The sequence below is a fragment of the Camelus dromedarius genome, chromosome 17 (genome assembly GCF_036321535.1).
Source record: "Camelus dromedarius isolate mCamDro1 chromosome 17, mCamDro1.pat, whole genome shotgun sequence".
NCBI lineage: Eukaryota > Metazoa > Chordata > Mammalia > Artiodactyla > Camelidae > Camelus > Camelus dromedarius.
Window position 1 is genome coordinate 22,009,337 of NC_087452.1, and position 20,211 is coordinate 22,029,547.

Sequence of the window (20,211 nt, forward strand, 5' to 3'; positions counted from 1 at the left end):
ACCTGATTAGAATTTTTTCTTGAGAAACTGATCAAAGAGTATGAAAGTAAATTGTATTTTTTGTTATGTTCAACAAAATTATGTTTTCATTTCTGTCATGTGGGTTTTTAGAATGGAAAATAAAGCAATTGATAAATATTTCTGCCTAAGTTTCCCTTTCAAGTTATATGATTGCAGAGTCATACATTCTTTGCTTAAAGTTTGGATTTAATGCTAAAATCTGAAAAAGAGTCATTTTTTTAAAGCTTCCTGGGGTTTTATTCACTTCCCCAGTAGTCTCTCCTGACACTTGGATAAATAAATTATTCCTTCTGAAGCAGCTGTCATCTCATCTTCTTTGTCCATTTTCTTTCCTTTTCTTAAATTTCTAACTGATCCAGCTCTGTTATGTCATGCACTCAGTTGGCTGGTATTTTGGCTCTTAACTCAAGCAGTTCCCCAGCATTACTTTCTCAGCTTGACTGATTCATCTTTTGCAAGGTTTGCAATAGATTGATTCATTCTTCCCCCTCAAGAATACTGTATATTGAGCACCCTAGCATGCTCTCTTTCAGAAGCTGAGATACAGCTGTGAATAAAACAGTCTGAGAAAAATCCATGCTTGCATTCTTGTTTGGGGAGAGAGAGCATAAACAAAGCACTATAGAGAAAAATTAAGGTAGGAAATGGGATAGGGAGCATAGAGCCTGTGCTGCCAGCAGGAGGGTGTTTTAAAAAGAATGATGGGAGGGTGGGTATAGCTCAAGTGGTAGAGTGCATGCTTACCATGCACAAGGTCCTGGGTTCAATCCCCAGAACTTCTTCTGAAAATAGATAAATAAATAAATCTAATTACCTCCCTCCTCCCCCCAAAAATAATAAAATAAATTTAAAAAAATTAAAAAAAAAAGAATGATCTGGGTAGGTTTTACTATGTAACAAATTATCTCAAGATACAGTGGTTTAGAACAACAAGTGTATCCTCCATCCCAGTTTCTGTGTGTCAGGAATCTGGGAGCAGCATGGCTGGGTGTTTCTGAGGTCTCTGATGAGGTGGCTGTTGAGACTTAAGTGAGGGTTGTGATGCTATCCGAATGCGTGACCGGGGCTAGGAGATCCACTTACCAGATGCCTCATTAGATGCCATTGGCAGAAGCCTTGGGTTCCTCATTCTGTTTGCAGGAGGCCTCATAATGGGCTGCTTGAGCATCCTGACCGCATGGCAGCTGACTTCTCCCAAAGCCAGAGATTCAGGGAAGAGCAAGGTGGAGCCATAATGCCTTTGGCCTGGCCTTGGAAGTCACACTCCGTCATTTCTGTCATATTGGAGTGATTACACAATCAGTGTGGGAGGGGACGACACCAGGTGTGCAGATCAGAAGGCAAAGATCACTGGGGCTATCTTGGAGGCTGGCTACTTCAGTAGAAAAAGTGAGATTTGAGCATCACATTGTCTGTGGATTTTCAGATTTCAACATCTATCTAAACAGAGAAAATTAGCAAAGCTTCTAGTAGGCTCAACTAATTCTAATATGAAATAGAGAGGGTCATTTGTTGGGAACTGATTTTGTAAATGTTCAGTTCATCAGTCCGTGTTTTTAAATTGTAACTTTTTTTCTTTTTTTAAATTGAGGTGACATTGGTTTATCATATTGTGTAAGTTTCAGGTATACAATGTTACACACCTACTTCTACTTCTATATATATTACATTACACGCACCATGAAAAATTCAGTTTACGTCCATGACCATAAAGTTGATCCCCTTTCCCCAGTTTTGCCCTCCCTCCCCTACCCCTTCTCCTCTGGTAACTACAATTCATTGCTTCCATCTGTAATTTTGTAATTGTGAGGTTTGTGGCACAAATCCCAGGCTAATTAGAATGCTTATATGTCAGCTAATTTTCACAGTCACCATGAAGGGTAGGTGTTTTTATCTCCATTTTAGAGATAAGGAAATCAAGACTGAGAGTAGGAAAGTGATTTCCCAAGGCCACATAGCTGGCAAGTGGCAAGGCTTGATTTGAGCCCACACCTGTCCAGCTGAAAAGTCCGCATACTTTGCACTCTAACTCTGCCTATCAAAGTATTATTTCAGACTACAAACAGGTAGTCATTGACAGCAAATCAGTGAATTCTCTTGTCTCATCTACAGCTTTATCAAGCAGTAAAGGTGAATTCTTGCTAAATGGAGACTTTGTTGTCACAATGTCCAAAAGGGAAATCCGTATTGGGAATGCCATCATAGAGTACAGCGGGTCCGACAACGTAGTGGAAAGAATCAACTCTACGGATCGTATTGAACAAGAACTTTTGCTGCAGGTGAGAACTTGGCCATGAGCCCCTGCCCCTCTTCTAACTCTTGGAATCACCTTTTCTAACTCTTGGAATCTGAAAGCTCTGACTTCAAAGCCCAGTCTCTTTCTACCCCACTGTACTTCCTCTCTAAGAGGTTGTTATAGAAAAAAATAAAAATAAAACAAACAAACAAACAAATACCATCCTCTCCATTTTGTCACATCCTAGGTGTTGTCGGTGGGAAAGTTATACAACCCTGACGTGCGCTATTCTTTCAATATTCCGATTGAAGACAAACCTCAGCAGTTTTACTGGAACAGTCAAGGACCCTGGCAAGCGTGCAGCAAACCCTGCCAAGGTATCTCCTTTTGGGCTGAGTTACAGGGATTTGAGGTGTTTTTTCTTTTTTTTTTTTTTTAAGAAGCAGCCAAATGCATGCGATCTATAAACCGTTCTAGCTACATGCATTTTCCGATCTCTCTTCTCTGCATCTGTCTGGGCACTCTGGGCTGGCAAGTTGAGCTGTTTACAGGATTCAGAATATGTTAGGTTTCCTCATCCTAAGAGGTTCATGCACACATGTGAACCCAAGCAAAATCAGCTCTCTCACTTTCCAGAGGCCTAGATTTAGAATCCAGCCCGTTGCCTGCTTTCATAAATAAAGCTTTACTGGGACACAGCCATGCCCATTTTTCACATGTCATATGTAAGTGGCTGCTTTTGCCTTATAATGAGTGTTTGGTATTGTGATTGAGCTCACATAGCCCAGAAAACCACAAATATTGACTGTCTAACCCTTTACAGAGAATGTTTGCCAGCCTCTGGTCTAAATAGTTCATGGAATCGGCTACTTTCTCTGAATAATTTTTTTCCTCCTTGTCCAGGGGAGCGGAAACGAAAACCTGTTTGCACCCGGGAATCAGATCAGCTTCCAGTTTCTGATCAAAGATGTGATCAGCTACCCCAACCAGCACCCATTACCGAACCCTGTGGCACGGACTGTGACCTGAGGTGAGGCCCGAGTTTCTTCATGGTCTTCAGTACTGAGTTGTGATAGGTTTGTAGGAAGTCTCTGCATGTGAGGTGCCAGTGTGGATTCTGGTCTTTAGACCCCCTTCCTTGTGTTTCAGTGAAATAAGCTTTAGCCGATTTTCCATCCCCCTGAAACTGATTGAGACATGTGCCTGCAAATTTCTTGTTCTCCTAAGAATTAAAGGTAGCTAATAGAGTAAAGCACTTGCCCCCAAAATTTCTCGGTTGACCCTCACAACTCACTGCATGGGTATTATTATGATTGGGTCACATCTGATGCAAAAGTTTGGTTTGAAAGTCAACAGCAAAGAGGGAAACCTCATTCATCAAAGTACCTGTAATGTTCCGTATCCACACACAGTGTTTCTCACCCGGTGTAAGAACTCATGCACATAAAAGTTGCAATGTGCTAGGGTAGAGTCATGGAGGGAACCAGAAGAAAATCTATATACAGATGTCTAGATACGCAGACAATTCTGTATTTTAGAAAAGCATGAAATCTGAGACGAGAAATGATGAGTCAGTAGAGAATTAGAAAGCTTTTCCATGTACCTGCAGTTGACTGTGTCATGTCTGAGTATTCAGTAGACTGGGGGTTGCGTTGTATAGTCTGCATGTCAGTTAAACGCAAGTAAGATGAGTTGGTGCTTTATCCTTCTTTTACTGGGGAGAAATTATCAGCATGGAGTGGTTTGGGAACTTCTTAAGGTTTCGTCGTTCATAAGTAGCAAAGTGAATACTTAAACATTTTGCAGGTTCTACGTCACCATGCCAAATCCTGTCAAGTGATATTGTCAGCCTCTAGGACTGGATTAAAGATAATAAGGTGCTCTCAAGGCTCTCAGAGAAGACAGGAGTGCTATGATCAGCTAGTAATGTCTGTCATGGAAGGAGGGGGTGATGTAGCACAAATGCCACATTTTTATCAATCCTGACCAGAAAGCTCTGACTTCAAAGCCCAGTCTCTTTCTACTCACTGCACTTCCTCTCTAAGAAGTGGTTATAGAAAGGGGAAAAAAAAAAAAGACATTAAAAGGCAGACATTTACAGTGCAAGTATTAATCCTTGTTTTAAGTAATGTCCATGTAAACCCATTGCTTCAGCCGGTGGAGTTAAATTAGTTAAATTAGAGTTAAGATCTTTCCAATAAAAATAGCTAATTGCTGAACTGAATTAATCAGTGAAGTTTAGGGGAAAAGCATTGAATTGATGGATAGATTGCTTGAGACATAACCTCAATAAATTGGGAAAGGTCACATTTTCACATTAGCCTTATAACAGATTATCACTGAAAATAATACTATAAATCATTAACTAGTATTACTTAATTAATATTAATAATTTGAATCTGATTCAGAATGGTAACTATTCTGAAAGTATTAATAGAGTTGACCATTTATTAAGAAATATTTTTAACAGTTATATATTATCCTGTTAATATGCTTATATTAATAGTTCTTACCTTACTATATATATATTCCTATTCTATTAAAATCATTAATATCCTATTAATATATATATATCTGATATAATTAATATTCTATTAGTTCCTCAAACAATGCGGTGACATAAATATTATCTCCACTTCAAAAAGAGGCAGAGAGAAGTTAAGCAAATTCACCAAGGTCACAGCTGGTTAGCGATATGATGAGATTCAAATGTGCTCTGTCTAACCCATGAGGCTGTAGTCTTAAACCCTGGGTGAACACCGTTTTCATTTTTAATTCAGTCACAATGATGAGTGATACTCACTCCATTCTGTGTAGTTTTTCTTCCTTTGTGAACAGAATAATTCCCAGGAGTCTTCTGCCCCATTGCTGTTCCTACCTTACTTGGATCCCCTTCGACGTTATTTCTCCACTGGCTGAATCAGACTGGGGTTGGTGGGGTCTCAGGTGGTAAATACAGATATTGTGGGACTCCTGCCTGAAGTGTAAGCACACTTTTTTAATCACAAGGAAGGCAGGTTTGTATTGTACAAAGAAAGTCAAGTAATAGAACATGACCATTAAAAAAAATATATTTTTTTAAGAACACTGTTTAAAGCTTTCCCAAGGAGCACCAAGTTGAGGGTAGAGATAATATTTGAACTGTTACTTTGGGAAACTAATATATTTCATTTTAAACAGATTCTAAAATAAGCCGCAGTTTAGTCTGTGATGATGCTGGCTAATCTGATGTTCTCCAGATTTTCTCCTGCCTTGGAAGCTTTCAGACGTAAATACAAAAATTAAGGCAAATTTTACAAAGGGATTGCCTTGAAAAGTAGCCTTGAAACCGTGAGACTTTTATGTAGAATTATATAGAAGATCTCAACTGGATTTCTTTTCTCTTTGTATTATTGGTTTATGTGGGGTTGCATGATACTTGGAACTTGGAGAATAAAACACCAAGGATGATGGTGATTATAACAATAACACTAAAAATAATAATAGCAGCTATTTTTCTTGAGTGCCTGCCCTGTGTGTTAAATGCTACAGAGGTCTTGCCTCATTTAATTCCCATAGTAGCCCCATGCAGTGGATCCGACTTTTCCCCATTTCACAGATGAGGAAACTGAGGCTTGGAGGTTAGGTGTCCTGCCTGGAGTCACTTAGGTAATAAGTGTTAGAGCTTCTATTTGCATGCAGTTCTTTCTGATTAGATTTTTATTAAAAATCATTTTGCAAGACCTCGGTAAATAAAGCCAGGGCTTAAAGTCTTTGCATTTTCATATAGTAGGTATGTCTCAGGTACTAGTTTAAATTCCCCATTTGGAGAAAGTCACCTTTATTTTTTTATACTTAAAAAAAAAGAATTTAAACTCTGCTGATACAGGAGGAGGACAGTAGCTCGGGGAGCAGGCTTGGATGATGATGGCACGTCTGGCTGATGAAAGAAAAGAAAGTGAAGGAATTGTAGCCGTATCTTTTGGTAGAAGCGTCTGTGGGAGAAGTGACAGATCTTAGGGGGTAAGAATTTAAAAATGAAAAAAAAAGTAGGGGAGTTCAGGATTAGTTCATACAGCCTCATAGCTGGACAGGTGCCTGCTCACGTCTGAAATTAAGTAGAAGGTCACGTTTGTTTGTCAACATTCAAACTCATATCTAACTGACCTTCACAGATTGTTGGAAAAATAAAGCTCTTCAGTGAAAAACATACAAAGACAGAAACTGAGCCCAAAGAAGGCTTTCTGTCCATCTTCTTTCTGTCAACCTGACAGTCGCTGTAATTGTGATTTATACTAATTATTGCCAAGTGTCTGTGTGTAAAACTGGAAGACTGGAGAGAGGATTGTTACTGGTTGGTTAGACTGTAAAATAGTTTTTCCCAAAACATTTTTGTGGCACACCAGTTCCAAGCAATGATTGCTGGCAAACCAGTATGCTTGAGAAGTGTTACTGTCTCCTCGACTCTGTGAAGACTCGTAATTCTTATGAACATTTTAAAAGACATTCTGCAATACAGAAGCCTGCTTAAATCAGTAATTATTTAATGCCATGACACCCCACACACCCACGGAGACATACATGTTTTTTCTGTTTCAGCTTATTAACAAACACTTCGCTTTTCTGAAATATAGTAACAAATTACAGTTGTCACATGACGTGACCTAAATGAATTCAAAACGCTAAAGGCAAGATGACTTTCCAGGCTGAGGCTATGATGTAAGTGAAAGGGTTTTGAGAAGAACTTTCCAAAGGCAGTGCTATGACCTTTCCACGGATTCCTCCACGTTCTCTGCTAGAATTCCGGGGATTGTATGAATATCAAGGAAATTCTGGTACACTTTCCAGCCCAAGCTGCTGGTGCACTTTCTTGCTGGGGGCAGGACTCTGGCTTCCCTTATCCAGGATGGAAAATAACCTTTCCACAAGGAAATGATGATGAAGGCAAGAGAAAGTAGCCAAGATTCAAAGGGCAGATGAAAGTTCCAGATGCCTGTTTTGAATTGGTCCACATTTTTTGCCTCACTTCCTTGGGGAAGTGAGAGTTTGCCCAGATTAAACTTTTGATAGGATGAGATAAAGCACTGTTTTACAATCTCTCATGTAACATGTTCCAGTGAGAACAAAATCCTCCAAATACTGTGTCACTCTAACAGAAAATCTCGGTAGCCCACTGTACATGCCAAACGTAGAAGTAGTTCAACTCTGACCTACTTTTGAGCATTTGCGAGAAATTCCAAGATAAGCATGTATCTAATACTCCTCTTTTCTTCCTGAGTGTAGACGGAGGAATTCTTTAGGCCATTTGTATTTGGTAAACCACCGAGTTTCTGAGCAGAAGAGAATTAACCATCAAGAGAAAAATTCCAATGAAGACTATAGAGAAATGATCCTTTGAGGATTGCTGAATTTGATCAACAAAACACATTTTAAGCTCAGTTATTTAGACTGTTGTGTTCAATTTAAGCTTTTTTCCCTTCTTTTTTTAGGTACTGAGCCACGTTGCTGGGGCATTAAAAGAACCAATATGTGACTTATCAACACATACTGAGCACCTACTATGTGCCAAGAAAGGCTTCTTATATGTACTAGGGAATACAAAATTGACAAAAATTTGTAGATTCAGATCTCGTTTTAAAAGTATATAATCTTGGGGCCAGAAGGGATGAACAGGTGGAGCACAGAGGATTTTTAGGTCCAGATGATACTATAATGGTGGATACATTTCACTATACATATGTCTAAACCTGTAGAATATATGACACCAAGAGTGAGCCCTAATGTAAACTATAGACTTTGAGTGATAATGATGTGTCATCGTAGGCTCATCAGTCGTAACAAAGGTACCACTCCGGAGGCGGATGTGGATAATGGGGAGTCTGTGCTTGTGTGGAGACGGGGTATATGGGAAATCTCTGTACCTTCCTCTCAATTCTGTTGTGGACCTAAAAATGCTCTAAAAAAATTAGTCTTTTTTATTGTAATTGTGTTATACAAACTATGGTTCATGTCTTCAAGAAACTTACAGACTTTATTCACAGATAATAATACACGCAGTTTCGCACACTTGAAATTCAGTTACAGTCCAAATTATCCATTCCTTTATTAATTCACAGACTTTTCATTGAGCACTTTCCAGCACAGACCCACATAAAGGAGGTTTCTAAAGAGGGGTGTTTCCAACAGTGGTTCTCTGTTGAAGCAGCCTACTTGATAAATGAAATGCTGGGTTGCATGAACCTTTTAAATATAAAATTTCTTTTTTTGCTCCGTTGAATTCCAATGTTTTTTTTTTCTTTTGGGTTGCTTGAATTTCAGATTGACTGTATCAGGGGAGAATCTTCACACAGAGAGAACCTCTGACTATCACTCTGACTTCCATGTATATTGGCAGCCATGAAAAATACATGGATATGTTGGTTTAAAATTGGATTTCAGTAACTGACTATGGCTTTGGGGTTTCATGGTATTTGAGTTAAGGGAGAAAAAAGAACTCAACTCTTCCACCAGTTGAGTCAAGATAAGACGTACCTGTTTAACAGAAATCTTGGTTTCTCCCCGTTGTTTGTGTATAGGTGGCACGTGGCCAGCAGGAGTGAATGTAGTGCCCAGTGTGGCTTGGGTTACCGCACGTTAGACATCTACTGTGCCAAATACAGCAGGCTAGATGGGAAGACCGAGAAGATTGATGACAGTTTTTGCAGTAGTCACCCCAAACCAAGCAACCGGGAAAAATGCTCGGGAGAATGTAACACGGGTGGCTGGCGCTATTCTGCTTGGACTGAAGTAAGTTGGTTCTCACTCAGAGAGGCTTTTTCTTGGACGTTAAGTCTGATTAGTTGATGGTGGCTCCCTGCAGGGCTGCACTGAGAAAACCTCATTTAGAGTACCACGATAGATTCATAATGCCTGACCCCATTAAAACTGCAGGAAAGTGTACCATGATCTATTTGTAATGTCTGACATGGGTATGGCATGTGGAAAATTGGGAGTGGTGGGACAACTCAACCAATCACTCTTTTCATACCCCACAGGCTGTTTCCAATTTTGTCATCCTATGCTAGTTTGCTAATATTGACTTCAATATAAGCCTGGTAAATAAGTTGATAACATGGACAGATACCCCCAAAATAACAACTAGAATCAGCTAGGGTTTGTTGGTTGGTTATTTCTTAGGGACTGGAAGCGACAAGTCAGCCTAGCCACAATCTTGTGCATGCTTGATAAGACACTCAGCAACAGTTTGATTTCGTTTTTCGGTCCTTTCAGTGTTCTAAAAGCTGTGATGGTGGAACCCAGAGGAGAAGGGCAATTTGTGTCAACACCCGTAATGATGTACTGGATGATAGCAAGTGCACACATCAAGAGAAAGTCACCGTTCAGAGGTGCAATGAGTTCCCTTGTCCACAGTGGAAGTCGGGAGACTGGTCAGAGGTGAGATGGAAGGGCTTTTACTTCCCCCAGGTCATCTCTGATGCTCAATTCTGAGTCTCCCCTGGTCTATTCAGGCTGAACCTGCTGTACCTTTCTCCCACCTCCCCTTGAGGAAACAACTCCAGTCTTCCACCTGCCCTACGTCTGTCATAGTGGACACGTCTAGTCCACTGGTGCCCTCAGGGTCACAGTGGGTTTAGCTGGATCACCCACCACAGTAGCTGCTGTTTGTGACTTTTGAAGTTCCAGTCCCTCACCTTCCCTCCTCTTTGAGCCCTGGCTAAGCTGCTATAAAGGAAATCAGGGCTTTGTTAATTGTAGAGAAGATGCACTGGCTTAGATCTGAGGTCAGAAATGAGATTCCCTGATTCCTTATCTTTGAAATAAGACAATTAGACCCCAGTGAGTGATCTGTTTGATTACCCACCCAGTTGCTGGTGGAAAACTTGGGAAAAAGGAGAAAGGACCAGGCTGAGTATCCAAGATGTATGTCTTGCTTGTCCCTAACCTGATGAAACCTAAGCCAGCACCCATTGTTTAGCCCAGATGGCCCAGCACACAGATGGCACAGCAAAGGAAAGAAGGTGGAGCTTCTCTTTCGCCTTTATAGACAGTGCTGGTACTCTCCCAGGCAGATTCTCACCGAGCCGGTGCCTCCCTCCACCTTCCTTGGAAGGGGAACACAGAAATTGCTTTACTTATGGGCCAAGTCAGGAATGTAGGGGAAGAGGTGTTTCCCTGCTCCATCTTTTGCATCTGTTCCCTGATCTCATCCATACAAGTGCAACATTAACTGTTTCCTTTCCACATTAAATGAAATCTGAATATTAAAAGGATACTATTAATTCCCCTGAAATGGCAGACAAGTAACAGTGCACACAATGAACAGTGTCTGACTCCTGGACAAACAAACAGCAAACCCAGTGCTTACGTTCTGTGTTAACAGGCGGCCTTAGCATCAACTCTAGCATTAGATTAAAAAAAGACGTTGAAAGAAGGTATTGGGTTTAAGTTCTACTTAGATAGCTAATACTAGCTAAAATATCATCTCCAATTAAGTAATAAAACTTTGCAAAAGTACTTGATAAAATGGAGGTGGGAAATAATCAAACTGTACATTTGGTATAAGCCAACATTCCATAGCTAAAGAGACCAGGAAGAACACAGCACAATTTTAATAATGATTATCTCTAACTTCATAGGGAGATTTTTGGATTGTTACAGCTTTCTCTTGTATGTGTTTCTGTGTTTTTCAAATTTCCTGCAGTGAGTGAAGATCATAATGATGATTATATTTAACACTCACTAAATGCATGTGTGCTAAGCACTTTACTTGGATTTTTCTCATTTAGTTTTCACAGTTCCTGGCAGTAGGCACTATTGTACTCCCCAGTGTACAGGTGAGAAAATTGAAATACAGGGAGGCCACTTGACTTTGTATCCATAGGTGATTGCTTTGGGATTAAAACCCAGGTTAGTCTGATCTGTAAATTCCCCACCCTTAACTCCTGTACCACCAAACTACGAATGCTGTTTTTCAGTATTTCAGAGCATGATGCTGGGTTGGGTTTATTCTGTGCTTGAAACTGGCCCAGAGACTGAATAAATACAGAATGAATGAGTGAGCAAATGCGCAGAAAGCTTGACTCTTGATGTATTTACAGATGGCAATGAGACAGAGAAACCGCTATAGGAAACAGCACACCTGTCCTGCTAATCAGTGACTAACCCCCGGGAGCCACTCTGCATTGTTCCAAGATGACCCTGACTGCCTTTGCCTTTTGTTACAGTGCTTGGTCACCTGCGGAAAGGGGCATAAGCACCGCCAGGTCTGGTGTCAGTTTGGCGAAGATCGATTGAACGATAGAGTTTGTGACCCTGAGACCAAGCCTGCCTCCATGCAGACCTGTCAGCAGCCAGAATGTGCGTCCTGGCAGGCGGGTCCCTGGGGACAGGTATTTTGAATGATAAAATTCTTAACTGCATTCTTTCCTTCTTATCTGGAGCAAGCTTGCAGAGGGACATTCCAGAGGCAGGGATTTAACTGCCGTGGCATGTGGCATGTGCGCTGTACCTCCATGGCGCTAAACACTAGAAATTCTGCAACCATTCTGCCCCACTTCTGAGGGTTGCCGCTCACCCTCCTGGAGCTGATTATTCCCTTTACAGACCCATGTGCGTGTCTTCGCCCTTGGGTTAAAACTGTAGCTTGAGCATAAGCGCCTTTGAACAAATGCACAACAGATCTCGTGTCTGGACGATGTTACCTGCTAGCATGTGGCTGTGGGTCTGTTACAGAATGAGATCCAGCGCCAGTGTCTTTGGCAGGAGGATCTGGACTGGGATTTGGAAGGGATGTTTTGGCTCCCAGTGTCACAATTCCTAAAGTTCACCTCTCATAAATAAGTCAGACTCTTCAAACAGAGTTAATTAGATCAAAGGTTGCAGGAATCTTCTCTGTTTCAACGGATCTTTTTCAAGCCCCCAAATGTAGGTTCCACAGTCACATTCTGGAAGGAGAGCATGAAAGTGTCCCTTGGGCTTGCATTTGAGAAGCCGCTACTCTTGGAATCAAGTCCTTCCTAATATAGAAGCAAAAGCGTTCCGGGTACTATTTAAGTAGCACTCCATGTTCCCAAGAGAAGCAAAGCAGCTGTTGGCTGTCACTTACGTAATCTCTTTAAGAACAGCTCTCCCTCCACCCTGTCCAGCCACAGCCACAGCCACAGCAACTTCAGCCCTCCAGCTTGTCTCCGTTTCCAACATGCTTGTGGTAAAGGAGAGCAGCTTTATCACTGCACCCTTGCAATGCCTGCTGCTGACACTGGCACACCTCTGAATCCTCCCCGTTACATAGCATCCTCAATCAGAATGGTTGATCGTGTCTGATCACACTGAGCAAGCAGGAGTTGTCCACTTACCCTTGCCTCTTTTTTGTCTACATTTGCATAATACTTATTCTAAGTATTTCATACAAAGGGAATCATACCATATGGGACCTTTTGTGTCTCCGGCTTTTTTCACATAGCATGTTTTTAAGGTTCATCCATGTTGCAGCACATACCCATACTTCATTCCTTTTTATGGCTGCCTAGCATTCCATCTGTGGATATACCATAATTTGTTTATCCATTCATCCCTCCAAGGACATTTGGGTTGTTTGTACCTGTTGGCTATGCGAATTGTGCTTAATTCTTCTGTAAATGTTTGGTAGAATTCACCAGTGAAGCCATCTGGTGCTGTACTTTTGTTAGGAGGTCTTTAATTGCTGACTTATCTCTTTACTCCTTATAAATCTGTTCAAATTTCCTTTCTTCCTGAGTCAGGTTTTTGTGATTTGTGTGTTTCTGGGTAATTCGTGTGTGTTTGAAAATGTGTACGTTTCATCCAGATTGTCTAACATGTTCGCATGTAATTGCTCACCTTACTCTGATTATCCATTTTTATTGCTGTGGGGTCAGAAGCATTGCTCTCACTTTCTTTTTTGATTCTACTTATTTGCGTCTTCTGTCTTTTTTCTTAGTGTAGATAAAGGTTTGTAAAATTTTGTTACCTTTTTAAATAGCCAGCTTCTAGTTTTGTTGATCCTGTTGTTTTTCTATTCCCATCTTTATTAGTTTTTTTCCTTCTGTTAGATTTGAGTTTAGTTTTCTAGTTCCTTAAGTTGAAAAGTTAGGTTATTGATTTGAGACCTTTCTTCATTAGTAATACAGGTGTTTACAAACATAAATTTCCCTCTGAGCACTGCTTTTGCTGCATCTTTATATTTATTAAAAAAATTTTTTGTTTTATTTTTGTTTCCATTCATCTGAAAGTAGTTACTGATGTCCTTTGTGATTTTTTTCTTTGAATTGGTTGTTTAAGACTATTGTTTCACATGCACACAGTTGTGAATATTTCGTTCTCCTCCTGTTACCGCTTTCTAGCTTCACTCTGTTGGGGTCAGAGAAGATATTTTCTGGGATTTCAGTCTTTTAAAATGCAATGAGACTTGTTTTGTGGCCTAATATATGGTCTAGAGTGGAGAAGGTTCCACGTGCATTTGAGAGGAATGTGTGATGTGGAAGGGGAGGAAACAAAAAACAGGAGTAAACAAAAATGTCACAACACTTTCTTACAGAGATTTGGCAGCTTCTTTCTTCATTAAGCACTCACTTAGTTGCTGTGTTTGATTAGATTCCAGAGTTCAAAACAAGACTGATTCTACCAGTTTTTGCCAGCTTAATGGTTGCTTCCGTGAAGGGATTGACTGCTGGAGCTTCCCCAGCTGCCATTTCCAGGATGTTACTCCCTCTACTTACTGTTTTTAGATGCTTTTTTTAACCTTTAGTGGCTACACTGTTTTCTTTATGATCTGTGTGCCATGGTACATTTATTTGACTTTTGGTCCTTGCATATTTAGGCAGTTTCTAATACTTTGCCTTCTGTAAGTCATATTGCAAACACCATTCTTGTATAGAACTATCGATGCAAACTCTGACTGTTTCGTTAGGAATTTGTTCCAGATGTCAAATAGGTCACGGAACAGTATGAAGTATCTATTTTAGCCACAGAACACTGCTAGGAACAGTGTGAAAGATGTAAAAAATTGAAACACATTCCTCTCCTTCTAGGGGCTCATAGTTAAAAGTAATTGAACTACTCCAAATGTAATTCCAGTGGGAGGCAGAAATAATTCCAAGTGATGTTTCTATAATCAGCACAAATTGTACAGAGTAGAACTGGCCACTATTATCTCATTTCTTTGGGTGCTAGTTCTCTGGCCCACTATGATAGAAATTTTGTTCTCTTATAGAATGTTACGGGTAAAGAAAGGGAAAGCGAACATTTGCTAGACTGTATATACTTTTTCTTTTCTTTCTTTCCCCCAGTGCAGTGTCACTTGTGGACAAGGATACCAGCTGAGAGCAGTGAAATGCATTATTGGGACATACATGTCGGTGGTGGATGACAATGACTGCAATGCAGCAACTAGACCCACTGATACCCAGGTACATCTCCTTTGTCTAAATCAGTTGTTGGCTTTAGGTGCTAAGATGCCAAAAGTTCCCAGCAGTTCAGTCAAAACTGAAGTACTGTTAGAGGTATGTATGTAGGTAGGGAAAACAGTTGATTAGCTGAAGTGTTCTGTATTTGCTTCTTTGTTACATTCTGAATCAAATATTTTGATGTGCCAGTTTTGTTCTTCTCTGCTTACTTAAAATGTACATAGGTTTAATTCTGATTCCTATTGGATGGCAAAGATGGACTGTTTGAGCTTTTTTTCTTGAACTGAGATTTTTTTTTTCTAATGATTTCACTGTAAGTAGGGTTCTGCAAATAGTGTCCTGTGGTCGGGCAGCAGTGTGCTGGAGCTGGCTTGTTCCGGGTAGCAAGAGGTGATTGGTAAATTTTCAGGAATTTTGTAAGCTGATTGTTACATACAGAAATTATTAAAAATTGAAAATATAAACCTATAATTAAATAGATGATAGTAAAAACTAAGTTGAGAAATACTTAAAGCTTACCACTTTCCAATTCTTTTCCTAGAATTTATTATTATCTGTGTTTTTGAGGTTATTTCCATTTGTCCGTGTTTACATGGTGGAAATATTACATAATGGTGAGCAATAATGCATCCCTTCCCAACTCTGTGTTCGCTGATACCAAGTTGGTAGCTTGAAACTGGCCACGGTAAGAGTATTTACACCACAGAAATCAGAAAATGCTTTAATTCTGAGTTTAATTTATTTTTGTGTTGATCATATAGACTTTACAAAATGATGGAACACATATTAGTAATGCAGACTAAAGTTTAAAAAAGTCTTGAGTCTGCAGCCATTATGTTGTAAATAATACAAACAAATAAGGAAATACTTTTTCTGATATTGGAAAATTATTATCTGGTTCAGCAAAGAAATTACTCCTGTCATTGGTGAGTGAGTGAAATTCTGACACATATCTTCATTGTTTCTTTCACTGTACTCTTAAATGTCAACAAAATATCAGCTAACATTCATGTCCAACCTGTGCTTGTCCAGCAATTATAACCATAGTTTGGCCACAGATTCAAGATTTCAGCAAAAATCAACAAAAATATTCTGTGAGAATCAATTGGCTATATGTAGGTTAAAATAAAGAATTGTGTATTTTATGGTTATTTGTAAGTTGTGTGCTATACATTCTTTATAGTATACAGTAAAACTTAAACATATATATATATACACTTACCAATATACATGTGCATGTAATGCGTGTGTGTGTAGGTATGCATATACATATCTACCCACTACCATGCACATCTTAAAAGAGCTGATTTATAATCACTCACGAGCACATTATTCCATGTGGACCTTGATTTTGGCATCATATGTAAAGAGAAGACTTGGGTTTGCCCGTCAGCTTTGTTAATTGCAGAAGCGGACTTGAAGCCAGACTATGCCCAGAACGCACACTCTGTGGCCCCAATGTGCTACTTCCCCTCCGAGCATCCTCAGTCTGATGCTTTGCATCATGTGTTTTGGATGGCTGAAGTCTCAAGAAAGTCAGTGACTGTGGCAGTGTTGGTCATGTTGTCATCACTGATCACTGAACCAAACATCACTTTGACTTGTGTCATCCTTATTTTTATTACTTTATTGAAATATTTCCGAACCACTGCCTGATAAATGCCTGGGAACTGTTAGCTACAACATCTCAACAGTCAGGATGTGAGGATTGTGTGACCCCCTTAGAGATTCAAACATACTTTTCTAAGTTATTCTGTGGTACCCATGGACTGACTGTAGGGAAGTTCCTGCAGCTGCGTCATGTGGATAAATTGTTCACTGTGTGACAAGTTCCCTGTGCCTTCCTTTGGATCCCGGGCAGAGGAATAGGCAAGGTCTGGAGCCAAATAACAGGGTTTCCCATACAGTTTATAAGCTCCCTAAAGTGCCTTTAGCAACGAGCCTCCAGCACTTTGCCCTGTGCCTGGTACCTCTTGGACATTTAATGGATATGTATTTAATCATAGAATATCTGCTAACCACTGAGGCTGGGAATGATTGTGAGCAGATGTGTACTTCCGTTTTCTCATTTGTAAATCTGGGAATATTAGCTACATGTGGGTGACCTCAGTCCATCATAGGGATTCCATCTCTGAGTGACTGAGGGGTGTGATGTAAATTCTAGACATTGGGAAATTGAATACACCTCTTATATCCAGATTTGACCTTCTTCAGGACCTTTGGAGGTAGCTTCGGGTAAACTCGGAAAGCAAGTTCATGATTAACAAATTCTGGTTAGGAAATGAATCAAAATGTAGGAACAGAACTTGGCCTTCAGAATTAAAAACAAATTAACAACGAATAATTTTCAAAGGGTATCCTGATCTTTCCTAAATTATGTGCCATCTTATGTAATATCTTTTTCACACAAGCAGGTGAATAAATATGGTTTTAAAATCATTATGTAGATCCCTGCTCTGTATTAAGGCACCCACAAAGTGACTCAGATTATATCCCATTTTATAGTTGAATTTACAGTTGGAGCTGAGAGGTGTCATGTGACTTGCCCAAAATCATACGGAAGTCTGAGATCTTAGAATTCTTAGTTTTTGTATCTGTGTGCGCCATGACCGTTAAAGCGCACGTTGACTGAAAGGTAACTTTGGCTTTTTCTTCCCGTCTCATGTCCAGGACTGTGAATTACCATCTTGTCACCCTCCCCCAGCTGCCCCGGAAGCCAGGAGAAGCACACACAATGCTCCAAGGACCCAGTGGCGATTTGGGTCTTGGACTCCAGTAAGAAATAGAATGGAAGAAGCAGAGAGGGTGGAAGGGGAGGCAGATGTTCGTGACTATAGAAAGCAGGTTTCTATCCAGCCAGTGACCGTTTCAAATAACATTTCTGCATTATTTTACTCCAACACCTAGTGTTCAGCCACTTGTGGAAAAGGTACCCGGATGAGATATGTCAGCTGTCGGGACGAGGATGGCTCTGTGGCGGACGAGAGTGCCTGTGCGACCCTGCCTAGACCCGTGGCAAAGGAGGAATGCTCTGTGACGCCCTGTGGGCAGTGGAAGGCTCTGGACTGGAGCCCTGTAAGCAAGTGATTTCTTTGGAATTGGGAGAGGACTTAGGGGGGATCCTAAGGAGGATGGCTAGTTGTGGGTCCCCAAAGTCAGTGGGTACTATTTTAGAATTGGACTTAGTCTCTGAGGAGCTCTTCTCCATGTATGTGCAGCTGGTATGAATCTTAGCCAGATGTGCCAGAAATGCACATTTTTTAGTAAGTGTGTAAATCAACTTACAGTCTACTTAAGCCCACATCCTATTGGGCTGATTGGAAAATCCAGTCTTAATTGAGTCCAGTCCCATTAGATTGTAATAGGCATGTGGAGGACCACAGTGGTAGGGAGAAGTCGGGGAGCAAGGAGAGGGCCTCTTACCTTAAATTTGGGTGCCTCCTGCATCCTGTGGTCCCTTGGAGTCCAGCGCCTCTGGCTTCCCTGCCAGGAGTGAGAAGTGGGAATCCTCATGCGATGCTGGGGACCCAGCCCCCTGTGCACACCAGCCACCATCTGTGGACTTTCATAAAAGAAGAAAAACCTTTGTCTTCAGGTAGCTCCTGCTTTCTGCCTTGCAAAAATGCCAGAGTCCAGGAAATAAAAAACTTAGGATAGGTGAAGAGAATGGAGATGAATATCTCAATAAATACCAGAATACATACATGAAATGTGAGAGATGGATTCAAAGAGAGCTATGTAAAAATCCAGATCTTGACATTAACTGGCTGCATGACCTTGAGTAGTCTGGTTTAAGTCCTTGAATCTCATTTTCTTCTCCTCTGAAAAGAGACCACAAAGATAAGTTACCTTACAAACTGTTGTTAGGATTATTTGAGATTATATCTGTTAAATGCTTAGCACAAAGAAGGTACTCAATAAGTGGTCTGTAATCTCACTCTCATGCCCTAAGCATCCAAACATACGTTTATACATCTATCAGAGCCATCTGTCTACTCACCAGATATTTGTAAAAGTTTAGTTAGAAAAGCAGCGACCGACTATTAAAGCCCTCACCTTTCCTTTGGAATGGAGATCATTCCAGTGGAGATTCCAGTCAGTGAGTGGATAAAGAAGTATATCACATAGCACTAGATGCTGACAAGAACAAGGACAAAGGTCAAGCAGAATAGTGGCAGAGAGAAAGAAGAGAAGTGCATTTAGACAAGGTGGTCAGAAAAGGGCCCACGTTGCGCTGAGCAGTACTTGAATGGAGTGAAGCAGGTAGCCACTTGGATATCCATGTTGTACAGCAAAAGGGAGAGCAGGGGCCAAGACCCTGAGCTGGGGATGCTCTTGGCCTGCTCAGAAAGCATCCGTCAGGCCGGTGTGGCTGGAGTGCAGTGAGTGGAAAGTGATCTGAGATGTGTCAGGGAAGTAGCCTGTGGCCACATCATCAAGGACCTACTAGGTCAAGGTAAGAACTTTGGACATTATTCAGAGTGAATTGGGAAGTCAGTAGGTGAATGACATGGTCTGACATTCATTTGCATGAGTCACAGTTCATGATATGTGGACTACAGACTTGGGTTGGGTGGAGGCAGGAAGGAGTCAAGATTACAAGCTGGAGCCCAGCTGAAAGGCCACTGCAGAAGTCCTGGCATGGGACAGTAATGGCATAGACTAGAAAGGTGATGACATAGATGGTGACACATGACTTGCTGGGGATCTGTTTCAAATACTGAGCCAACAGGGTTTTTCCATGAAGCGGCCATCAGGTGGGAAGGAAAGGGAGGAGACAGGGATGACACCAAGGTTTTTGGCCTGAGCACCTGGCTGAGTGCTGGGTCACCTACAGAAAGCGCACTTTCACGTGACCCACTCCTTCTCTTTCTGAACATCCAATGTAGTGCTCCATGACGTGTGGGCAAGGTAGGGCGACCCGGCAAGTGGTCTGTGTCAACTACAGTGACCACGTGATCGATCAAAGCGAGTGCGACCCCGAATATATCCCAGAAACCGAGCAAGACTGTTCCATGTCACCTTGCCCTCAGCGGACCCCAGACAGTAGCCTCGCTCAGCACCCTTTCCAGAACGAGGATTATCGCCTCAGGGGCGTTAGCCCTAGCCGCACCCACGTGCTCGGAGGAAACCAGTGGAGGACCGGCCCCTGGGGAGCAGTGAGTATTCACTGACGTCTTTCCCAAATTTGCTCTCTTCTCTTTCACTTGATGTTGGGCTTGTAGGGAAACAAAACAGAAACACCTTTGGAGCATCTTTATCTCAGGAGGGATTGATGTTGTGCATTTTCATTTGTTGGGGTTAACTGCAGTCCCAGGAGAGGTGTCACTCGAGACGGTCTGCTCCCACCCCTAAGCTACCTTAACTGGGTGGAGGAAGGGGTGTCACTTGATCAGGTGGCTTCCTGGAAGGTACTGAGGAGGCCCTGATTGATCCTGCAGGTGGCAGATGGCTCTCACCTGAAGGAAAATTAAAAGGGCAAAAGAACTTTTCTGAAATGGAGTTTTCAATGAAAGTCATTTTCGTTCTTGCTGTTTTCCAGATGAATGTAGT

General features: G+C 41.2%; 1 protein-coding gene and 1 long non-coding RNA gene across 16 annotated transcripts in view; one reads left to right on the forward strand and one right to left on the reverse strand.

The window, feature by feature from the left end:
• Positions 1-20,211, forward strand: part of ADAMTS9 (ADAM metallopeptidase with thrombospondin type 1 motif 9) — a 164,128-nt gene that overhangs the window by 61,890 nt on the left and 82,027 nt on the right. For all 5 annotated transcript variants that reach the window (XM_064496342.1, XM_031470683.2, XM_031470686.2 and 2 more), the window contains exons 17-26: positions 2,134-2,300; positions 2,505-2,634; positions 3,161-3,287; positions 8,812-9,022; positions 9,506-9,670; positions 11,461-11,625; positions 14,542-14,661; positions 17,329-17,433; positions 17,566-17,733; positions 19,548-19,817. In XM_064496342.1, coding sequence (XP_064352412.1) covers positions 2,134-2,300; positions 2,505-2,634; positions 3,161-3,287; positions 8,812-9,022; positions 9,506-9,670; positions 11,461-11,625; positions 14,542-14,661; positions 17,329-17,433; positions 17,566-17,733; positions 19,548-19,817 — 1,628 coding nt within the window. The remainder of the gene's footprint in view (positions 1-2,133; positions 2,301-2,504; positions 2,635-3,160; positions 3,288-8,811; positions 9,023-9,505; positions 9,671-11,460; positions 11,626-14,541; positions 14,662-17,328; positions 17,434-17,565; positions 17,734-19,547; positions 19,818-20,211) is intronic.
• Positions 17,995-20,211, reverse strand: part of LOC105094371 (uncharacterized) — a 40,546-nt gene continuing 38,329 nt past the window's right edge. For 7 of the 11 annotated variants that reach the window (XR_004142514.2, XR_010384814.1, XR_010384813.1 and 4 more), the window contains 2 exons: positions 18,363-18,479; positions 17,997-18,220 (listed from right to left, as the gene is read on the reverse strand). This is a non-coding gene — a long non-coding RNA (uncharacterized LOC105094371). Of the gene's footprint in view, positions 18,221-18,362; positions 18,480-20,211 lie in introns of all 11 variants that reach the window. The other 4 variants (XR_004142510.2, XR_010384811.1, XR_004142513.2 and 1 more) reach the window with 4 other exon arrangements.